Genomic DNA, 21729 nt, shown 5'->3' with positions numbered 1-21729 from the left:
AAAAATTGTTAAGTAATCGATTATTGGTAAACATATGATTGATAGCTCTTAACCTTTGTCCTTTTTTCTATCAATGAAAGTGGATGTCTTCCTGAATTTCTCTCTTTGGTTTACAAAGATTACTGCAAATCATAAGAATGATTAAAATATGCGTTCCGCTTGTTGCTTTTAACGTTGGCGTTCATATGTTGTAGCTTACTGTGACATAAACAACTCTTAACGTTGATTTTAGGAAAACATTTGAACAAATTATGACGAACTATTTAATTTTACTCCGATTTAGAAAAAAGTCGTCAAACCATGCAGAACTGAGCGGAAGGGGGTTTTATAATAAAATGGATAATCCGCCGCGGCTCGTGACGGAATGTTTGGTGTTTCCATGTTTTCGGGAGTTCTGCCAAAATGGACCACTAGACAAGGTACGAATTTAAGCATTCTGATACATGTTTCTTAACCAGAATTTCACGTAGAACACGATTCAAGCAACGAAATTTACTGAAACCAATTCCTAGCGGAGATATTAACATTTTTATTCACATTGGTTACGAGGAATTTGAACAAGGAACTCAAAGCTCTACGTGAGTCAAATCGCGCACTACAACGGTTTCAGCAAGCTTCTCAATCGAGCAATGTTCATTTCCCACCATGTGTTTTTCAAACTATAAGTAATTTGCTATAGCTGAGCCAAAGCGTCAAGATTGAGGTTGCCAGATTTTTTTATCGCAGAGACGTTCATAATAACGTTTAGCGCGCGATGTGAATCACGTAGAGCATTGAGTTCTCATGAGCGGGTGGTTCAATTCACGCACTAAGAATCATTTAATATCTTCGGGAGGAGTTAATTTCGGTGGTTTTCGTTGTGCGCATCGTGTTTTACGTGAAATTTTGGTGGAAACACATGTATCAAAATGCTGAAATTCGTACCTTGTCAAGTGGTCCATTGTAATTTTTTAAAGTCTGGGGTGCATTGCAGAGAGGAGCTTCGGTCTTAGGAATTCCATTGTGTAGTTGTATTTATTTTTTCCTTTTTATAAAATCTCATCCATACCGACCATTCATGCATAGCTCACTCTCAGCCCAGAGCAAACTTTCTTCCGGGTGGCTTGAAACTCTAAGGAAAACCCCTGTTTTAGTTAGATCTAGATTTTGTCTCTTAGCTGTTTTCAAAGTTATTCTCTTTAATTTTCATCTCCGCCTAGCGTGCATGGAAGTGCCCGCAGATACAAATAATAAAGCCGTGAGCCTGCAGCTGTTCCTGCGCTCCCTGGCCTCACGCCAGTGTCTGCACAAGTTAAGCTCATGCCTTAATTTTCTCGCCCCGTTCGCCTAGCCTTTACCTTTTCATAATCCGTTACGATGATAAAATCTTAGATAAGTAGCTAGTCGTTTCTTAATGATACGGAAAATGGGTCTCTGAAAAATTTCCCTTCGGCCGCAGCAAGTTTCAGATTTTCCACCCATACAGAAACAAACGAATCTACGACTGAGACCTAGAATGGCAGCATCTAGATGTTGGGTTGGTACCAGCCCTAAAGTAGCAGGATTAGGCACAAGTCCGGGCGGCGCACGGTGGATCGAGTCAATAGGAGAGGTCGGACAAACTTTGGAAACTTAAACGCTTTAAACTCCGTTCATACGAAACTTTGAGGTTCTAAAAGTGGATCCATCGGTTTTCTCGTGAAATTCTCCTCGGAAAGCACCCATTGAGATGCAAAATGTGACGAAATCAAAACGAAAATTTGCATTTTTAGTCAAAAATTTAATGTCCGACCTCTGTAATTGACTCGATCCACTGTGTGGCGATGGAACCTGCCCCAAATGTGGGCGATGCCATTCGACCGACCTCTATGCCGCCGTGCTAGGGAAAAAAACAATGTAAACATCCAAATGTTGCTCAATTTCCCTTCAAATAACCTTTATTTTTGAAGAAATTTGTGATGCTTTTCCGTGGAATTTACAGATACTGTATAAATTGAATTGCAAATTGAACTCGCTGAAGAATCGAAAGAAAAATATTCACAAGTCTCTTTGAAAATTCGTGTATTATTAGAAAAAATTTGGCAACGTCTGAAGGCTAATATGGTGTTTTTCCTTAGCACGGCCGTGTGGAAAAGAGCACTAAACCATTTTTTCCATGAATGTTACGGGAAACTTGATAACGACGCACGGTGCAGCATCCTTATGGACGATGAGGACATAAATCGGTAAAAGACACTTAACTTTAAATAATGAAGATAGTAGCACCGACATGGGAAACCCCATTGGCACTATCAAAGTAAAACACTCGAGGAATAAGAAAATGTTATATCTCAGGATTTTTTGCGCATTTTGCGAGAAAAGTTCATTTGAAGTTGGAAACCTCGAAGTAGCCCTGTGTTAACAATGTAGAACCAACGTGAAGCACCCAAACTTTTACTACAAATATCTCTGATAGTCGCAAAAAGTCGCAAGATCGTTTTGGTGGAATTGAAGTTGGATATCTGAGAATTAAGAAAATGACAAACAGAGTATTTCGCGTTCCAAGCGAGAAATCTGCATTTGAAGTTGACGCATTTTTCCTGTGTATTTCCTATGGACCAGTGATTCTCGGCCCATTTTTACCCAAGTTTTTACCCAATTGTGAACTAGTTTTGGGCAGAATATATGAAAATGAACAACCATTGTGAATCAGGAATATCATAAAGATAACAAACACCAAAAATAAATATGCAGTTGTCGAGTTGTGGATTTTGGATTTTGACCACAGAGGGTCGCACCATGCGACGTATCGCATGCGGGAAGTAATGTTTTTGAATATCCCCTTTCTGCTCCTTCATTTTAATAGATGTACGGAGTGCGTTAATTTTTTTTTTTTTGCGAATTTCTGGCTGGATCTTTAATGCAGTAATGCCATTTGTGATCAGCGTGATTTCTATGCACACAGACATCCAAAAGTCTCGCAACACTAGCACCTGGCATTACTCCTGTAACTTGACAACAAATTGAGGAGGAGACTTGAAATTCTATTCATGCTCCTAGGTCAAAGGAAACGACTTTTGGGACCCTCAAAGATTTATGGAGTACAGCCTAAAAAGGGGCAGTAACCCTAGGGGCTATAGAAGCGGTGCAGGACTTTTGGATTATCCTATGAAGGTTTTGAAATACTTACTCGTGCCATTTATGAAGTGAAATTGTTGCGCCAAATTAATGCGCACTTTTCCTTTCGCACGCTTGCGAGTGATTAAAAACTAAAATCAATATTATCAACAATAATTATGAATGAACAAATATTTTACTGTCAACAACATAACAAAATTAACAATTCTGAAATTAGAGACAAAGTTCCAATTATTTGTTTAGCACCAAATTGAATCACTTTAAGAATGGATATTCACACAAGTTAAAAAAAACAAACAAATCAAAAATAATGCTTAAATCGGTTAAGTTTTTACGTCCGACTCAGAGACAAAATAATCAGGACACGATACTGGCACACGATTTATGATTACATATGGTGGGTTAGTTACTTTGTGAAACCGAGACCCAAATTTTACACAGTAATGATCGATGAGATGTGTGTTGAGAGATAAGTTTCTGCTCGGAATTACACTCAATATCTTACGCTGTACGTATCCTGCAATAATGCGGCAGTGATGAGCATGTCCTTACTCCGCTGGAAATGCCCAGTCCCCGAAGTCTCGCTCGGAATCACTCGCTTACATTACTGAAACGTATGTTCTTAAGGCTATTTTGTATCTTATTTCCATACAACTGATTATCCAACCAAGTTCAGAAAAAGAAATCATCAAGTTTCAACCAAGAAGAATACATTCTGGCACTGTGTTCATCCACTAAACTTAAAGCCAAAGACAATTTTGGATAGAAACTTTGTATTAAACTTAAAATAACCTCTACTTTCTTCTTCTTCTTCTTTGATGCTTTATTGGCTTCATGCTCCGGTGTGGAGCCCACAGCCATCTATAGACACATTGTGGTAGGTAAGTGGTTAAAATGTTGAGGAGAGAGTTAGGTGAGGGGAGAGGGAGTAGATATGCAAAGGGGACTTAGGGGGTACCAACACCATCTTCACGCCACAAGACCCACTGTGGCGACTAAACCTATGGTAGACTGGGCCCTGGAAAACATACTAAGTGAACATTAGGTATAAAGGTAGATGTGGAGGATTTTGCAGGATTAGAGAGATAGATGGATGTACTTAAAGGGCGGGTGTGGGAATAGCTAGGGGGGAGGAGAATTGGGTGATGAAGGGCTTGTGATCATTACGGGCTTTTATAAGGAAATATTATTCTGGTCTAAGAAATCGGTGATTATTTTATAGATAGAAGGGAGAGGGTTATGAAGAATAAACGAAATATTGAAGGGGGGGAAGTAATTAGCGTTAATTAAATTTTGAAAGAAGGCATCGTGTTGTAGTAGGGGGCACTGAAAGAAGATATGGTTGAGGTCGCCTGTTAGTCCGCAATTGCACAGATCAGAAGCTAGTAAATTTATTCTGTGTAGATGGGAGGGATATAGACCGTGTCCTATTCTGGCTCTAATAAGATTTTTAATGTCTTTTCTATTCCAGTGAAATTTGGAGAACCAAGGGCGGGAAGAGAGATGCGGCATCAAAGTTTTGAGTCTTTGGCCTTTCCAGGTGCAGTCGTGCCATTCTTTGGCCCAATCTAAGAAACTCTGTTTTTTAACCTCTACTTTAAACCACTCAAGTATGAGTTGACTCTCTGTTTATCAATCTTGTATATCACATGGCCTAAAAACTAAATTTAGACGTCAAACAGAATATTTTCAAGCATAAGTGTTTCAGCACTAATGAGTGATGATATTTCCTCCAAATTCTCAGAATTTTCAAAATACGGTGTTAATCGGCCGCTCAAAAAGAAACCCTCACCGGTCAGACCATTGATTTAGTCCTGGTTTCGATCAAGGTGTCTTTAGACTCGTCACTACCAAACCTACCAATGAAAATTTACCTGCCGAGCGCCATCATGTGAAAAAGCCATAAATCGAAGGCTTTATCATAAAATTCAACGAATTTTGATTCAAAGCGAATGTCAACTACATTCATTATGACATAATACCGATTGGAAAGCTGACGATTGAACAAAAGTGTATAATAACATCAATATCTAAGAAAATATAACAATGTAAAAGACTTAAAAATATAAATTGATTAGCTGACAAACAATTGATAGTCAAAAGTACAATTTTCCTCTCCAGAAACACCTCTCTGAACGTTAAAACATCAACGAATAATTAAATCTTTTCAGGCGAAAATTCAATGCCCATTAATCCCAGAAATAAAAATCCAAGCAGCTTTGGTTCGGCCTAGCCACAAGTCTCCACGTATTCTTAATACTTACTTGCACTAATACAATAAATGAGATCAAAAATTTTCGAATCACACCAAAAATGAAACATTTTTTGGTGAACTATTAACAGTATTTCCTATATATTCCAGGGACCCATAATCCCTGAATAAATGCTCCTGACCTTCTTTAAAACACTTCTCAAACATTAATTTTCCTCGTAATGCACGGACTAAATTATCTATTCTTACATTGTAAAACTTCCAATGTGAAGTAATACACTGTCTATGTAAAATGACTAGAGAATCGAAATTGCGTGTAAAAAATATCACCAAAAATAAGAATGCTTTGTTGCATTCTTTTCACCGAAGTGAAATAGCTTATAGTCGTGTGGAAAACTTTTTTTATATGCTGTTTATATAAATATATATATTTCCGCAGTACGTTTAACTAGATGGAAAATCGGTGTGTGTATTTTGCCTATTTTTGCGAAAGAACACAATCTTTGTCTTTTCATTATCTGTGGGTGAGTAAACGGAGAACAACGTCGCGATCCAGTTAGCCGCTTGAAAGTTTGAAAAAATGAAATTTTGAAAGTTTCAAACATATTAGCAAATAGGAGAACGTCTCTAAAAACCACTAAACAAAACTGAGGTTAACAACGGTAGGACAATCATAAAAGGAATGAATTTAGGGATGTATGTATCGTCAAGTTTCTAAAATCTAATTGATCATCGCAAGAATACGATTAAAATGCAAAAACATGACAAAAAAATGTAGAAAATACATCACGTTTGGAATAAACATAGTCTGCAAACTGAGCAAATGACCTCTGCATTTATGGTGAATATCACCTACTGAGACATGGAGGTTGGTTGATTTGATGCATTGGAACAAATGTAAGATTCATTGGAATGTTGATTATTGATTAATGTTGATTAACTAGAAGCTTCTCGCCCGACCCGAAACCGAAAAATTCCTCAGGAATTACACAGGTGCGTTACTGGATTGTTACGTCGTGTGTTCCGTTTACGCACCCTACGATAACAGGAATGGAGATGTTGCATGTGTGAGGAATTTGCGATTTGCCTATGGACTCTTATGTAAAAGTTCGCGAGAAACACGATGGTGCCACTGGTTTTCTCAGAAATCAACTCCCAAGCTCAAAAAAAGCTCTCAAGTTGAGGCCAAAATGGAGGGGATATCCCACGCTATCCTGAGAGTCCACCTCTACATCAAGACAAACTCTCCATGCAAAGATAGGGAGCAAATACATTGACAGGACTGCCACTCTATTTGGGGACTCCAAAACTGAAAACACGGCAACCCTGCTAATGTGCTTGCTCCCTATCTTTGCATGGAGAGTTTGTCTTGATGTAGAGGTGGACTCTCAGGATAGCGTGGGATATCCCCTCCATTTTGGCCTCAACTTGAGAGCTTTTTTTGAGCTTGGGAGTTGATTTCTGAGAAAACCAGTGGCACCATCGTGTTTCTCGCGAACTTTTACATATGAATCGATAGTCAAATCGCAAATTCCTCACACATGCAACATCTCCATTCAGTATATAAAGAATATCTTCGGACAAATTACCGAAATAAACACACCACCCAAACCCACGAACTCGAAATAGTTATCAGTGTGTTTTGGAATACGTACATGTTTTGCACTTCATCAGGGAATCCCCAGGGAGCCGCGCACTGTAATAGAGACTCCGAATGTTCTACTCGACCTTCTAAAGAGTACTTTAAATCACAGTGAACTATTTTGGCACTTTTTACCCTTAGGTCAATTCAGTAAAAAGCGTCTACAATTCTTTTAATTTGAGGGTGCAAGAAACAGATATATATCCATGCGCAGAACCCAACCGTCAAACACAGAAAGTGGAAAGTGTTCATCTCTTTGAAAATCTTGTACAAGTGCAAGGCGAAAAGACTCCACGCAATCACGTAACCGCTCTCTTGCAAGAACATCTTGGTTTTGCTGATTTGAGATTTATCTTTTTCTTCACTCTCCTTTCTCCTGGAATACCACGGGGATTCAGCATACCACTCGGATTTTTGTCCGGAGGGCTGAGAAGCTTTACCCAGACGCGTCACGAACTTCTGGATGCTCACGTCCGAGAAAACGTAGGGAGAGTCCTCAAAGAGGTTGACGTTGTCGACTTTGGACGACACGTCAGCCGCCTCGTAACACAGATCACCTTTCATCCTCTTGACGAAGCTACCGTCTTTGAAGATCTGCCCCCGCTCGTTGCAGTTCGAGTTCGGGTCCGCCGCTGTCTCGAAGTTCTCGTCGCGGAACGCGAACAGGTTCTCGGAGAACCAAGAGGTCTGCCGGTTGTGTCCCGAGACCCTACCCAGAACCTCGGGATCCCTGTAAGAGACGGACTTCAACAACTGGATGAGGACGTTGCGGACGTTGTCGACGGACTTGATTATGTTGAAGTCGTTGTAGGCGGACTCGTGAGCCACGTAGAAGACGGCGTTCTCCAGGGACCTCAGCTCGGGGATCCGTTGGAGGATTTCGCGCCTCCGCCGGGCGACGGACTTGACGCTGGAATTCGGCAAGTAGACCTTGTTGTTATCAGGGATCTCGAATATGAGTTGGTGTACCTTCAGATGGACGTTCCTCACCGACCCGGCATCCCTGCCCTCGTTCAGCTGGATGATCGTGTTGGCCAGGTCGGGGAAGTTGGGGTCCTGGGGCAGCTGGCACAGTGGGTCCGTCCCGAACTTCTTGTAACAGCTGACTTTGATGTTGTATTGTTTGATCTCGAACCTGGGCTCCGGGAAGAAGGCGAGACTCGACGCGCTGTCCAGTGGGATGTAGATCTTGTGAGCTGTGCGATTGAGGGTGTAGGCTCTGTCGTCCGGGAGCACTATTTTGGCCCGGACGGAATCGTCGTCCGTGAAGAGATGCACCGGGTAGCGATTGCTCTCGAGGGAGCACGCGAAGTCCTGGGTGCACGTGTCGTGCAGGGCGCTCGTGTAGCAACCCTTGTCGTCTTTCAGCTGCCGGAGTCCGCCCTCGACGACCTCCTCGAACGGGCCTTCCTCGTGGCATCTCTGAGCGTCGAGGCCCGTGCAATCGCCAGTGCCGAACCAATCGGCACTCGACTGACAGACTTTCCCGATGGTGCAGTGTTTGTTTTTGTACCATCCCTGAAGCTCCGGAAACGACGGAGGGAGCCCAACTCGTTCCTTCTCGCAGTCGTTGCAGTTACTGAAAAGTTGTCCCTTGCAGAAGGCGTAGACCTTGAGTCGGCGGCCGATTATCCCTTCCAGGGACTCGGGCGCGATCGAGAGAGTTGCGTTGTATGATTCGCGGGTCAAGCTCAGTGGAGGAATCGTGGGCACGACCAGCCGATGCAAGTTTGTTGGAAGTGTGGGGTTAGCTGTGATATTTGGTCCTTCGATCAGGAAAATTATGAGCAAGAAGAGGCTCCTTATCATCCTGTAAATAAAGGAAAATGCGTGGAAGGTTAGAGCGAGTCTATGGACACCAGGAACAGTTCACTAATGAGATTTTAACTAATGTTAATTCTGCGTCTGCAGCATTCCTTCAACTTGCTTTCAATTTATTTCCAAGAGAACACCCCCCCCCCCCCCAAAAAAAAAAGAATAACCTGGGAGGGGTAAAGACAAATATGACGAGGTTCCCTGAAAAATGAATATGATCGGTATCCTTGGGAAAACAATACATGTGAGAAATAGGCCATTCAGTCTATTTTTATACTTGCAGATTCCTGATTTCATATTATGATTCACTGGAAATGTAGTCATCGAGTACATTTCTGTCAGTATTTATCATGTATTTAATTAGGTGTTCCAGCCGCGTGTTGATCACTGACAGAAATAATTAAGGACTTTTTCGATAAAAGGGTGGATGAGGCTTACAATGCTGCTAAGATCGTCCAATTTGTATAGCGTTTGCGGCAGATGAAATTCATTCACAGTCGACTTACCTTCCATACAATAGTGAGGAAAAACTCGGGGCAGATTCAGGGAAAAATTCTGAGCAAAACTGTCGGATAAGTTACTTACAGAACTAAGTTGCACATCCTTAGCAGCATTGGAAGTCTCTTACCAACGCTCTTTTACCAATAAACGCCTCAATTCAGCACTGGCTACCAGATTTCAAAAGAATCATTTGTGCTTTGAAATGGAACACGATGGTGGAGTAGTGCTGGGTCCACAATACTCTGTGGGAAAAACAAGACCGAAAAGTTCCGAAAATTGAATCGATTCAAAAAATTGAACTCTCATGAGTATCAGTGCAAGACTGTGGGAGAGGGGGGGGGGGGGCAGTGTTCAGCTCAGGTAGATGCATTCTAATACTAAGCCGGGGTCACGCTGACAATAGGTCTCTCGGCATGACCCCAGCTTAATATTCCGATGCATCTGCCTAAAGTAGTGAGAACAACCCCCCCCCCCCCCCGCATTGCACTGATACTCATTAGAGTTCATTTTTTGAACGAAGAAATTGTTTGTAGCTTTTCGGTCTTGTTTACTCCGCAGAATAGTGTATGGACCAATCACTATTCCTTTATCCTGTCGCTGACAGTTATAGTATAGCTACATTTTAAGCGTTTGTTTTTCTCGTAAGATATGTAGAACCACTAACATTCGTACTTTTTTAGGTTGCAGTTTGTGGAAGTAACTAACTTTTGCAAGCACACTATAAGTGCTAAGAACTTGGTTAATAATCTACAGGGTTATACAAAAGTGACGCACCACTGGCCATAACTTTAGTTCTAAGTAAGATATCGACTCGCGGTTTGTGACGTTTTTCCTCATATCGAGAGGAAAACTTTTTTAGGTACTTCCCAGTTTTTGACCCCTCAGGAGGAAGGGGGCGGGGGGCAACTAAAATTTCAAATGGCCATCCCCCTCATGACCAGTGGTGCGTGACTTTTGAATAACCCTGTATGTCCACGCGTTTGAGTCCTTCTTTATCAGTAATAATTGCAATAATTTGACACTGCGTTATCCACGTTTGTCACTCGATATTAGAATGACCTTGTCCCATAATCTTATGGGAGTGACTCATGCTGCATGGCGTACTATTGGTGTAGTTCAGCGCGTCAGTGTTGTTAGTTCATGAAGTCTCACTGGTTTTCACGCCCATTGGTGGATATTTGGGGCACTATGTATCCCCTAATAAAATTCCGGAGGTTTTCAGAAAGAACGTGACACCATATGCTCAGCAGTTCAATGAAACTTCGTCAATTTTTTGATAGAACGAGACTTGATCTGCAAATGTATAAGTGCGTCACAAGGACATCGCTGAAGAGCGTTATAGAATTCAAGCATCACAATAATTGTTGTTCTCTCGATCAAACTTCAAGGAGAGTACAGTAACGGGCACGACTATTTTTCAAATTCAACTTACAAGTGAGGAAGGATCGTTTGCAATGAAGCAATATCAGATTTTCCGCCCATCAGGAGACTGATTTTCCGAAGGAAATTAAAAAATCTGCACCAGGGGAGGGGAAAATTTCACGTGAAACCCACTTCAAGATACTCACCGGGATATAATTTATATTTTTAAATTTCCGTATCTAACAGAATTACTTTTTGCTACTTTCGCGAGTCAGAAGTTTGAATTACTCAAATTGAATTCAAACAGTATAATTGAATCGGGATGTGCGAAAACCGCTAATATCCATTTTTCCAGTCTTTAGTTCTTTTGAGTTGATGGTACTTTGCGGAGCCAGATACAACCCCGATAGTGGCGTTAACTTGTCTCCGGGTTACCCTAATTCCAAAACGAGTCTTTTCATCACTTTTATGGTTGTATAAACTATTTCAAAGTATTATCAACTCCAAAAAACTGAAAACTGGAAAAATTGATATAAGCGGTTTTCGCACGTCCCGACTCAATTGTAATCGCGTCAACTTTGGAAATTTTCAATGTTTTATTCGTATTTTTTATTAAGTCTTTATGAGAAAACAAAACTTGTGATGCTCAAATTCTAACTCTTATAGAGTGGTCTCTTCAAGTTGAAGAACACTCTTAGGTATTTTCGTCGCCTGAGTTGACCCGTGAGTATCGAGTGTTGACAAGTAGGTAAATGTCTATTACGGAGACGAAATCAAAAGAATTGTTAAAGCGTCCGTTGCCAGTAAAATTAACGCTGATTAAAGCAGAGCATTATGGTGGAACATTTTTCGCCAATATTCTTTAATTTGAAAATACTCTTTCGGTGCGTGGTTGCGCGCCAGAATCTTGCAATTTTGAAGGTTATTAATCTCAGAACGGAAGTATCACAAAAGACTTCGATGTGACAAAACATTTCCGAAAATGACCTTCATTTTTAACACGCAGTTTCTTAGAATGTTAATGTCTCTTTGTGTTGTTCAAATCCTTGCCCCCCCCCCCCTTTTCATTCCGTCTTTCCATTTGTTTCCGACAAAACCCCGAATGTTGTTAATTATAAGATTCGTTTTTGTTCTTTTTTTCTTCCCGAAATTTTTTGACACACAAATGATTATACAGTAGTCTCATTTTGAATTCTTAAATTCACTAAATAACTATTAGGGATGGAAAATAACTGAAAGAAAAATACCTGATTAGCTCTTTGGGTCCGTTTTCGGCGAAAAAGTCGCAATAGTTGTGTGTTAAATCCGGAAAAAGGTTATAAATCCTGTCCAATATGTTCCTGTATAACAGATTTAAAGATATTTGGAGATTATTATATTGTAAAACGAAGGTGATAAGGTGTAAATAAAGTAGTGATTGCTTCTATGTTTTCAATGCGTTGCAATGTTCTGTCATGACAAGGTTTTGCAATTCTTTCTTTCTTTGAACTGGTGTGCACTTTTTTATCCCTGGAAGTAGGAGGCTGTATTTCAGAGGATAGCCATTAATAAGAGCCTAGTTAAATTTTAAAAAAAAGTAACAATCTTTAATACTAATTATCAAAGAAAAGAAATAATGTCACAATGTATTACTGTCTCCTAGCTTTATCTTATTTGGATCCATGATATCCACCAAAATTCATCTTTCCGCGAGGTGGTCCGTAAAATTTCTCTCTGTTCTTTTTTTCTCACCCTCCCCTTTTCTAAACTTGTAAATCCTATCCGAAGTAGGTCATACTACTTGTCCCTTCAGTTCTGCTTTACTGAGTTGTTTCAACGAATGAGCCGAAGGGAAATGTCAAAAAATTCTAAGTCTTCAAGTCGTGTACCTTAAAAATTGAATAAAGACGCGACTTATTCCTCTAAAATTTCTCTCAAAAGTTTATCCTTTAAAATTTCAAGGTTATGCAAAGTGACGCGAAGACTATAACTTTCTTATTTTTTCATGTTAACAAATCAGTTAATATTGAGTACTGTTGAACTACGAGCATGAGATGAACGAACGAGGTTACGGTCGAAATTCGAGATCCTGCCTCTCTATACTTTCGAGAGAATCCTGTTGTGTTCGAGACAAATATCAGGATCACTACCTTATTATAACCCATTAAATTTTTGTCTTTTTTTCTTCATTTTATGTTTCTAACTTTCCAGAGTAAGTATGGCCCGCAGAAAGAACGAGACCTTTGAAATGTCGTTTCCCACATAAAAATATACCTGTAACTGCCTCCCTAAACAGCAGAAAATCCACTCGCAAATTGTTCTTTTAATTGGAAATTATTGGACAGTTCAAATTGATATTTTCATTGATTTCTCCATCTGTTTTCTCACGTAGCAACCAAATTTTGGACAGAAACTGCAGCCATATTTGTCCGTAAAATCGTATTTTTTAAAACCAAAAATGTAACCTTTGAATGGTCTTATACACTGCTTTTTCTGATTAAGCACAAAATTGACCGCGTTCAGCAGAAGGGTACCAAGCCACATGAGCTATGATCAAAGTGAAAGGGGCAAATTTAATTTTTTACAAGAGAACGTTTGAAAATTTCAATGAATTTGCTTCGTTTTATGCAGGTAACTCACTGAAATTTGCAGAAAAAATCGCACAGCCGTTTTCACCCAAAAACTTAAATTGCCCAATTAAATTCAGAAGTATCCGGCGTGTCTTGGGTTCCGTTTGCTTTACGCGGACCATATCTCTCGTGCACGAAAACAACTGATTAAAGTATGACTTACCTTTGGTTTTCGTAGATCACCGTTTAAATTTTTTCTCAGGATAATTGCCAATAATCCAATGCACCCTGTCAGGAATCACTTATCACTTCACTGTATTCATCGAAACCTGCGACGGAAGAAACAGATCGCGAGTGAAAATTGGAGCAAGGATCATACCGCGTGGACGATCAGACGCAAATGAACCGCGTGGGAGTTGGGGAAATGCGCTCATCAGTAAATTGAAGAGGATGTGGACTATCGAGGGCCGTGCGAGTCATATCGTACCTGATTTGGTTCACTCGCACTCCGGTTCCAGCCACTGTTTGTCAATAGCTCGCCAGAAAATATTTGAAAAACGCTATTATCGCCGATCGAGTAAATTCCGGGGTCTCTCCCGCCGGTCAAATTTTGATAGGTGATTTCGCGCGTGATATTCCGCGATTTTTTCTTCCGCGCCGAGCAAGTGACTCATTATTGGTGACTATTGTTCTCCGCCTCGTGGTCTGGGAACCTCGACCAAGCATTCCAAGGTAAATTTTAGGGACTCTCGATACAAATGATCATGTAATTTTGATTTAAAACCGGTTTTTTTGGGATAACCTGAAGAAATCACCCTCACTATGAGGAGACGTTCATGTTTTACACTGAACCATCATGCGGGTATACTGAAGTTAGTTAGTTATTACAATTTTAAGACATTCAGCGACTCAGGCTATTAACGTCTTTACAGATAATTTTGAAAGTAGGAGTATAAACGAAAATTTAGATTTTTAAATTAAGAGAGGTGAAGAGTTTAAGAATTTTGGTGGTAATATTAGGTTCATCGCATGTAAGAGGGTTTGTATTTCTGTTGATTGTAGGGGAGTAGATCTGTGATTGGAGATATCGGAGGGAAGAGCAGTCCATAAGTATGTGTTTGATGGTTAGAGGTGATGAATTGCAGAAGTGACAGATGAGTAAATGTGTGTAAAGATTATTACATACATGATTAACATGGGCTAAATCGTGGTACCAACATTTTTTTGGTACCTTAATTCTACACCCATATTGATCATTTTGCGTATTACGGTACTGCCGAATCAAGAATGTTTGAATAATTTTTTTAATGAAGTATTATTCTTTAGAGTAAATTTTTAATAAAGTGTTTCTCCGTAATAATTTTCCGAATAATCGAGATTTTTTTTTTTTAAAGAAAGTGGAATTTTTTAATGGAAATTCAGTGTACTTGGAGTCGATACAGGTACGAGTATGCAAGAGCATGACATTATTCTGAACTTTTTCAGTTCTTTATTCGAGTAAGGGCCTAAAATGGCTCTTAGTGGGACAAGTCCTTTCTCACAATTATTTAAATTCGTGTTTATTGAAAGGAACACGTGTTACTGCCAAAAAAATATTATTTCCCAGAAAACGCTCAAAAACTTAGTATAAAAAGTTGCAAGAAGTAGATGTATATTCCGAAGAAGCCATTCGGTAGAAGTAGATGGATATTTGATCATCTTGGCAACAGGATTACATATTTTTACTTTTTCGAATAAAAAGTAGAGTGTGAGAACTCTCTGTGATCCGAATTCAATTACTTTTCGGTCGCACTCATCTACTGAAGAGGTTGTCTTTTTAGCGAGACGTCGTCGTCCAGTTCCACACTTAAGTCCAAATCGGAAGTGCTAAAATTGGCGACACGCGGCGCGGCGCCTCGCGCTTTAATAATCGCGCTTCATCACTCGAGCGCGTTCCATTCGGCGGCAGGATCACTCTCGATTCTCCCTTGATTTGTGTATTCCGCTCGCGATGCTGCCAATCTTTCAGGATGGAAACTGAAAATACTGATAAAACAGAAACAAGAAGAATCACCGAAGCAAGAGATTTGTCGTCTAAAAAGTGGACCGCGTTAAACAGAAAGGAGCCAAACCACATCAGCTATTGCCAAATTTACGTGGGCAATTTAATTGTCTACATGAAAACGGTTGTGCGGATTTTCGTGTGAATTCCAGTGAAGTTTCTATCTAGTGCGAAGCAAAATCCTTAAATTTTTCAAAGGTATCCTCTTAAACGCTCTCTCGTAAAAAAGTAATTTGCCCAGTTAAATTACTATGTGAATTGCTTCCTTTCTGTTAAACGCGGTCCAATTCACCCTATACGTTCTTAGAACCTCTCGTATTTCCTTAAGTCGCATTCTTGTGATTCTAATTTAGTTCCACTTTTGATCATATTCTATACTATAAATTTCCAAGCGCAGCGCAAAACGCATCGAGGAGAGGGGGACCCCCCCTTGTCCAGTCTGTACATGTAATATGAAAACCTAAGTCCTCCAGCAATTTCGAAATCTTTTTTTTGACTTCGCTGCTTTATGTCATGCTCCGACGACTGCTTTGTATTTCAACTTAAACTGCACCAATTTGCATCCATATACCATCGGGAACAAAATTAGTGTTTCCATTGAATGATGTTTTTGTGTCTATTAATATTTAACTTTTCTTAATATAGTATCCAGCATATGTTTTCAAATTTGTCGGCCCTTTTTTGTTCATTTCTTTGTTTTTCTCCTTGATTTTTTGCAACAAAATGTACCATGGAGTTCCCTGAAAATGAAAAACGGAAATGTCAACAGTTTGAAAAGTTGCATTTGAGTTACACTTCCTCCGGTTGTAATCAGTAATAACGGTGAAAATTAGTTTCCTCAATATGAGTTGGATATTAAGATACATTAAATTATCATGTTATTACGTCTTTAATAATATTTAACATTAATATTTAATATTTAGTATATTGCAGGCAACGTCCTGTCAATGAAAAAAGAAAAATAGTTGGATTGGATTAATGATGCATCCTCATTATAATTAAAGCCAGCGGGATGACATTGATTGTAAGCGAGCTTGCTTCCTCAGACGAGCGAACAGCTTGTTTCACGTAGGACTGGAGGAATCTTTCCACGTTGGCGCGGAAGGTTAAAATTCCGATCATTTGTACAGTTGTTAAACGATTGTAAAATAGGAATGTAAATTAGATTCTGCTGCACTAAGGAGAAGCAGCAGGAAAAAGGTCGCATAACAACGGCTGTTAACTATCCCACTGAACATTCAAAAAAACAAGACAAAACATGTATACTATGTAGTGAGGCAAAAAGCTTAATTTTGAAATGCAGTGCATTTGAAAAGGTGGAAAGGTGTACTCTAACACCAAAAATCTCTCATCGCTCGACACACGCACACATCACATAACGCACACACAAAGGGAAAACCATGAAAATTCATACATGCATTAGGTCTTCTGGTTTTTTTTTTTTTTTTTTTTTTTTTTTTTTTTTTTTTTTTTTTTTTTTGAAAATTTGAAAATCCTTTATAAGCGCTCAGCCGATAAAGAGCCCTGTTTTATTTCAAGCATCTAGAAATCTAGTATGATGGTTTCATACATACATATGAGTCGCTTTTATAGCGCTCTTTGGCGCTTTACGACGCCTAATCGCCACAAAGCTCGGTCTTCCCACAGGTCATCAGGGAGTTGACACTCCCTCATCTCGTTCAACGATGATGAACGAGATGATGATCTCGTTGAACGACGATGGTTTCAATGCGTTCAAATAGCGTGCACCACCTCAACGATTATCATGACGGAGAGGGGCCAAACATATTTCGAATACATTAATCTGTGATACCTTTATTTAAAGCTGCTGATGTCAAATATTCAAAGTAATAATCGTTTTTCTATCATTTTTTAGTGGTGGTTTAGTTTTCTAAAAATGATGGTTGAAATTTTGGTTGACGAGTTCTTTCATCTCAACGTTGTCCATCTTCTTCTGGTAACTTGAAAACGCGCTAACATAGGAAACAGACTATTGCTGGACCTCTTCTGTTGTTGTTCGTTTTTTCATTTCATTTTTTTAAACAAAATTTTTTCATTTTTTTAAACAAAATTTTTTCATTTTTTTAAACAAAATTTTTTCATTTTTTTAAAATTTCTTTTTTTCATTTTTTTAAAATATTTTCTTTTTTTTTTCTCATTTTTTCCCCCATTTTTGTGGAACATGTTGCTTTCTCCCTCAGCGCGACGACTCATACGAAAATGAGAATAGTAATTGCAGAAATATATCTTTGATTAATATCTCTCGAAGAGACAACACCGCGTCAGAGGAGTAACGCACATTCATTGGTGCAGTTGAATGAACCCACACATGAAGCATGATTCAAGTCAACGGGACGAGATTGTGAGCGAGGCTGCCTTTTTGCACCAGCCCTGAAACGAATTTCGCATGAAACGCTCCGATTTTCTTGCGAAATGTTGCAATTCTTGTTTTGCGTGGTGTGTACCGCATCCTCGCATGAGTTCGGAGTTGATATCGCACTTCCCCGCTGCAAACCGCGTCACGGGTTACGCAGGGACTCCCAATTATTGATCGACGAGTTTTACGCAATTGAATCATAGCACAATGGTGCTACGTACTATCTCCTCAACGTCATAGCTTTTATTTGAGGGGAAGGCGCCTCCAGACATCAAAGAGAATTATTGTTATGCTCAGGGCCTTATTTACCATATTGGCCCACCGAGCGCGCGCCTATCGGCTCGCGTCAGAATGTTTTTCCTCTGTCTCCGTCTTTAACATGAACTTTTCACTTGTTTTCTTCAAATTATTGTTTCCTTTTTTTCTCATTGTAGCCCTCTTACCTTTATAATCCTTCTCATTACTTGTAAAAAAAACATGCAAAAAAAAAGAAAAATAATAAAAATAAAAAACATTCAAAGATAAAAATAAAAAAAATAAAAAACATGCAAAATTAAGAAAATTAAAATAAATAAAAAATTTAAATAAAATATAATGCCTGAAATGGCGAGGTCAAGGGAATGCTTCAATTTCTATTAAGAGTCAGAATTTCAAATATTTCGGTGGAGGCCCCTAAAACTCCCTCCCTTCTACCAAGGGAGCTCATCACTGAACCTTGTCCCCTGAGGTATGCATACGAGTAAAAAGGGTGCCCCGTACCACAGACGTGTATTTTACCCCAATAAGCCTGAATCTGACCACAGTTCTAGTTCACGGAAGATTTAATGTCCGCGCTATTTGATTGTAATAGCTCAGGTCGATTTCATGGTGCATTGAAAATTATACCTCGTGGAAATCTTTTTTCAGTCAATTTATTCTATCGTACATGTAGGTGTTTATATGTAAGCAAAATGAAAATAGAAATTAATATATCTTTAGAGTATGATAATTTCAATTAAGTGGTGTCAAAATCGAGTTCTTATTGATGAACTTACTATACTTCAAGCATTGAGGAAACGAGAAATCAGGATCTTCAACAGTCCCGACCTCTTTAACATCGATGTTTTTTGAGACGAGGTGGTGAAATGTTGCTGGGTCCACACCCCACACAATTTTGCGGGGAAAACAAAGCCGAAAAGTCCCAATAATTTCAATCAGGGTCCAACATTTTTGAGCTCTAATAAGTACTAGTACAAGAGTGAGTTGGGGGGCTGTTTTTTCTCGTTTTTTTCTGAGGCACAGTTATTATTATCGGGCACGTCTTTTATTCTAAAATCTTAGTGGCCTTCCCTGAATTACTTTTACCTCGAATTTTGAAAGTGTCCAATCGAAAATGGTTCCAAAATTTTAACGAACTCCATACGTCCTCTGTTTTTTCATTTATGGTAAGATGAATCACAATGAATTGAAATGAGCGTTCTTATTCAATAATCTTGCGTCGAAAACACCCTGGCCTTGCCGGAAAAATTGCCAGAAACCCTTGTAATTCGCGATCGTAGAAGTAAACTCAGTTTCCATTGGAGCCATTCAAAATAAATCTACGATATAATTTCATCAATACAAATGAATGCGTGACTCATGCCTGCGATGCAGTTTTTCAGCCATGAAGTGTCTGATACCAATCCGGAAGTGAGAACTTGCGTTAAAACCTCTGACTGTATATTATTTTAAATTTTTGATAACCGAGAGAAAAATCCATAGATCCTATTTGTAGGTTCTGCACGCGTGTCCCGTCGATTACTAATACGCGATGAACACCCTGTAGATAGTAAATCTGGAAAACAAGATGAGTCAAAGGCTCCCTCACAAATCAAGGATTGCATTACATAGAAAATCTAACTTGAGTCACGGTCCCGAACAATTACTGATTACCCCATGACACGTATATTTTCGGGAAGAAGATGGGACAAACCTCTAATACTCATCATTTTATGGAAGCAGCGCACAATCCAAAATTTCGTCATAATTATTAATCAACTTTGGCTAAGCAAGAGAACTGGGTTTTTTAATGTCGTCATAGTAAATTTTCTCTGAGTCAACACGTAAAAAAATAGTCGGTGCTGATGGCAGAACCTTCTGTTCACAGGGCTCCTGCACTTTCTTTGTTATACTTACAGAACTTCATTGTTGTGAGAACAGAACTTCGGTCGTTAGCACAGAGCGCTCTGTCCTCGATACGGAAACTTGTAGCTGTAACAAAGAAAGTGCAGGAGCCCTATGAACAAACCTATTTTTCTCAGTGAAGCATATCAAATTTTGAACAGCATTTAAATTGACAAATATCACTAAAGCTCTCTCTTCATCATGAGATAAATGAGGGAAAAAAAGTGTCCACGGTGTATTCTACAAATTTTACAGATTACTCACATGTATATTGTGTTGTTTAATATCTAACTTGTCTGGTAGTCATTTGACGAACTCAAAGACTGTTATCACAAAACTGTCGCACTCTCACAGTCAAATACGTATTCCTGTCTATAGTCACCCGGCACAAGGTGTGGAAATACTTGAACTGTCGAGAAACCATCAACCAACCATTTAAAAGACGATTTACTTATTTTCAAATTCTGTTCAAAACGTCTCAAGCAATTTGCACTACACTTGATGAATACCTATTTTTTTGGCATGTTACTGAACAGCCAACTTGAAGGTAAGGATTAGTTAGACCCTCTTTTTGAAATTAGGAACAAGAATTTCTGGCTCAACCGTAAAAACACACCGTGTGTGTAGGGAATCAATGGTACATACATTGTTTCTAAACTGAGCCAGTAATCGTAGTTTTCACTTGATAAATGAGGTCGCGTCGCATTCGTGAAGCTTCTAGTATTTTAATCTCTATTCATCGATCGACGAATGGTTATCGAAAAATTTTAATCGATCAATCACTTTCAGCAATGTTGTTTTATCGATGAAGATAATTCGATATAGTAAATCAGCAATGTAGGCTTAAGAAATGCTCGATCCCATGCACGAGCCTGGTTTGCGCGTATGGCACGAGGAGGTGCGTGAGCTAGCTGACGTGAAAATTTTCCGTGGAAATTTTTTGTTTGTTTTATTAGCAAAAAATGATAGAAAAACGGAAAAGGGCTCTGATTTGCAAATGTTTTTGCTCCACGCATTCCTGTTATGTTTTCCCGTGCGAGGGTTAGAATTTTAAGGCTGAGAGAATCACAAGTTTTTGCTTCAAAGGACCTGCCTGTACCCTTGAAAGCACCCAGCAAGTACCGTGGTCACCTCAACTCTGTAAATATAGACTTGAGGAAAGGTCATGACCAAAGTTGGACGGAGGGGATTCAATTGATTTTATCGAAATTTTTTGAATAATCTCGAAAGGTTATCTATAATTTACGATTTCACGAATTCTAACCCCTAACTTACTCAAGTATTTATTTTTATGTTTCTCTTGATTTTTTTCATTTGTTTCAGGTAAGCAAAGTTTCCGTGTAAAATGATCAACTAAGCAAGTGGTTGTATCCACCTGCATCAAATTTCACTGCCACCGATTTGCTGCTATCAGAAAGTCTAGGAATTCGGGTGCGTGATGAGAGTTTTTCCTGAGGGTGAGTTAAAATTATCACCGTTGTATCTCAGATTTTCTCTGAAGAAGAATACGTGTTCGCTCCATTTTCATAGCCCTGGAGGTGATGAAGCATAGGTTTTTTTTACTGAGTTAAAGGCAACTTCCTGGAATCAAGAGGCATAATAACAAAACCGTCACCTCTCTGTTCAGTATTTTACCGCATGACCAACTCTCCGAAAAAGAATTTCGTTCAGGTTCATAGAAACGTTTTATGACAATTTTCGCATCGGAGTTTCTGGAAACAGAAAGTATCGTTCAGATTCGAATAATTGACGGCTCAGGGGAAATATGGATCACATTTAGCCAAAAAGAACCAGCGCGATTACAGTGTTGTAAACATGTTCCTTCTACATTATGATTTTTAAAATCTCCCAGACTAGCAAATAGTTGTCACTTCCCGCTGAAAAATTGTTTATAAAGGAAAATATAATTGTGTAAAGTTCATTACCGTACGTATATTAAGTATTTTTAAAGGAAAAGAAAAAATTGCACGATTTTGAACACACTATAACCGC

General features: G+C 39.2%; 2 protein-coding genes across 2 annotated transcripts in view; one reads left to right on the top strand and one right to left on the bottom strand.

The window, feature by feature from the left end:
• The window catches only part of MCU (mitochondrial calcium uniporter), a 389493-nt gene that overhangs the window by 189256 nt on the left and 178508 nt on the right, over positions 1-21729 (top strand). The gene's annotated exons all lie outside the window — the stretch shown is intronic.
• LOC109043391 (uncharacterized) lies at positions 5994-13909 on the bottom strand. The gene is made up of 3 exons (XM_019060580.2): positions 13401-13909; positions 11876-11968; positions 5994-8760 (listed from the first exon to the last, which is right to left on the bottom strand). Exon 3 carries the CDS (start codon positions 8757-8759, stop codon positions 7098-7100), a length of 1662 nt encoding a protein of 553 aa, XP_018916125.2. The 5' UTR covers position 8760; positions 11876-11968; positions 13401-13909; the 3' UTR covers positions 5994-7097.

This window comes from Bemisia tabaci, chromosome 3 (assembly GCF_918797505.1).
Source record: "Bemisia tabaci chromosome 3, PGI_BMITA_v3".
In the NCBI taxonomy this organism is placed as follows: domain Eukaryota; kingdom Metazoa; phylum Arthropoda; class Insecta; order Hemiptera; family Aleyrodidae; genus Bemisia; species Bemisia tabaci.
Note: the sequence above shows the minus strand (reverse complement) of the source record. Positions and strands in the feature narration are given on the sequence as shown.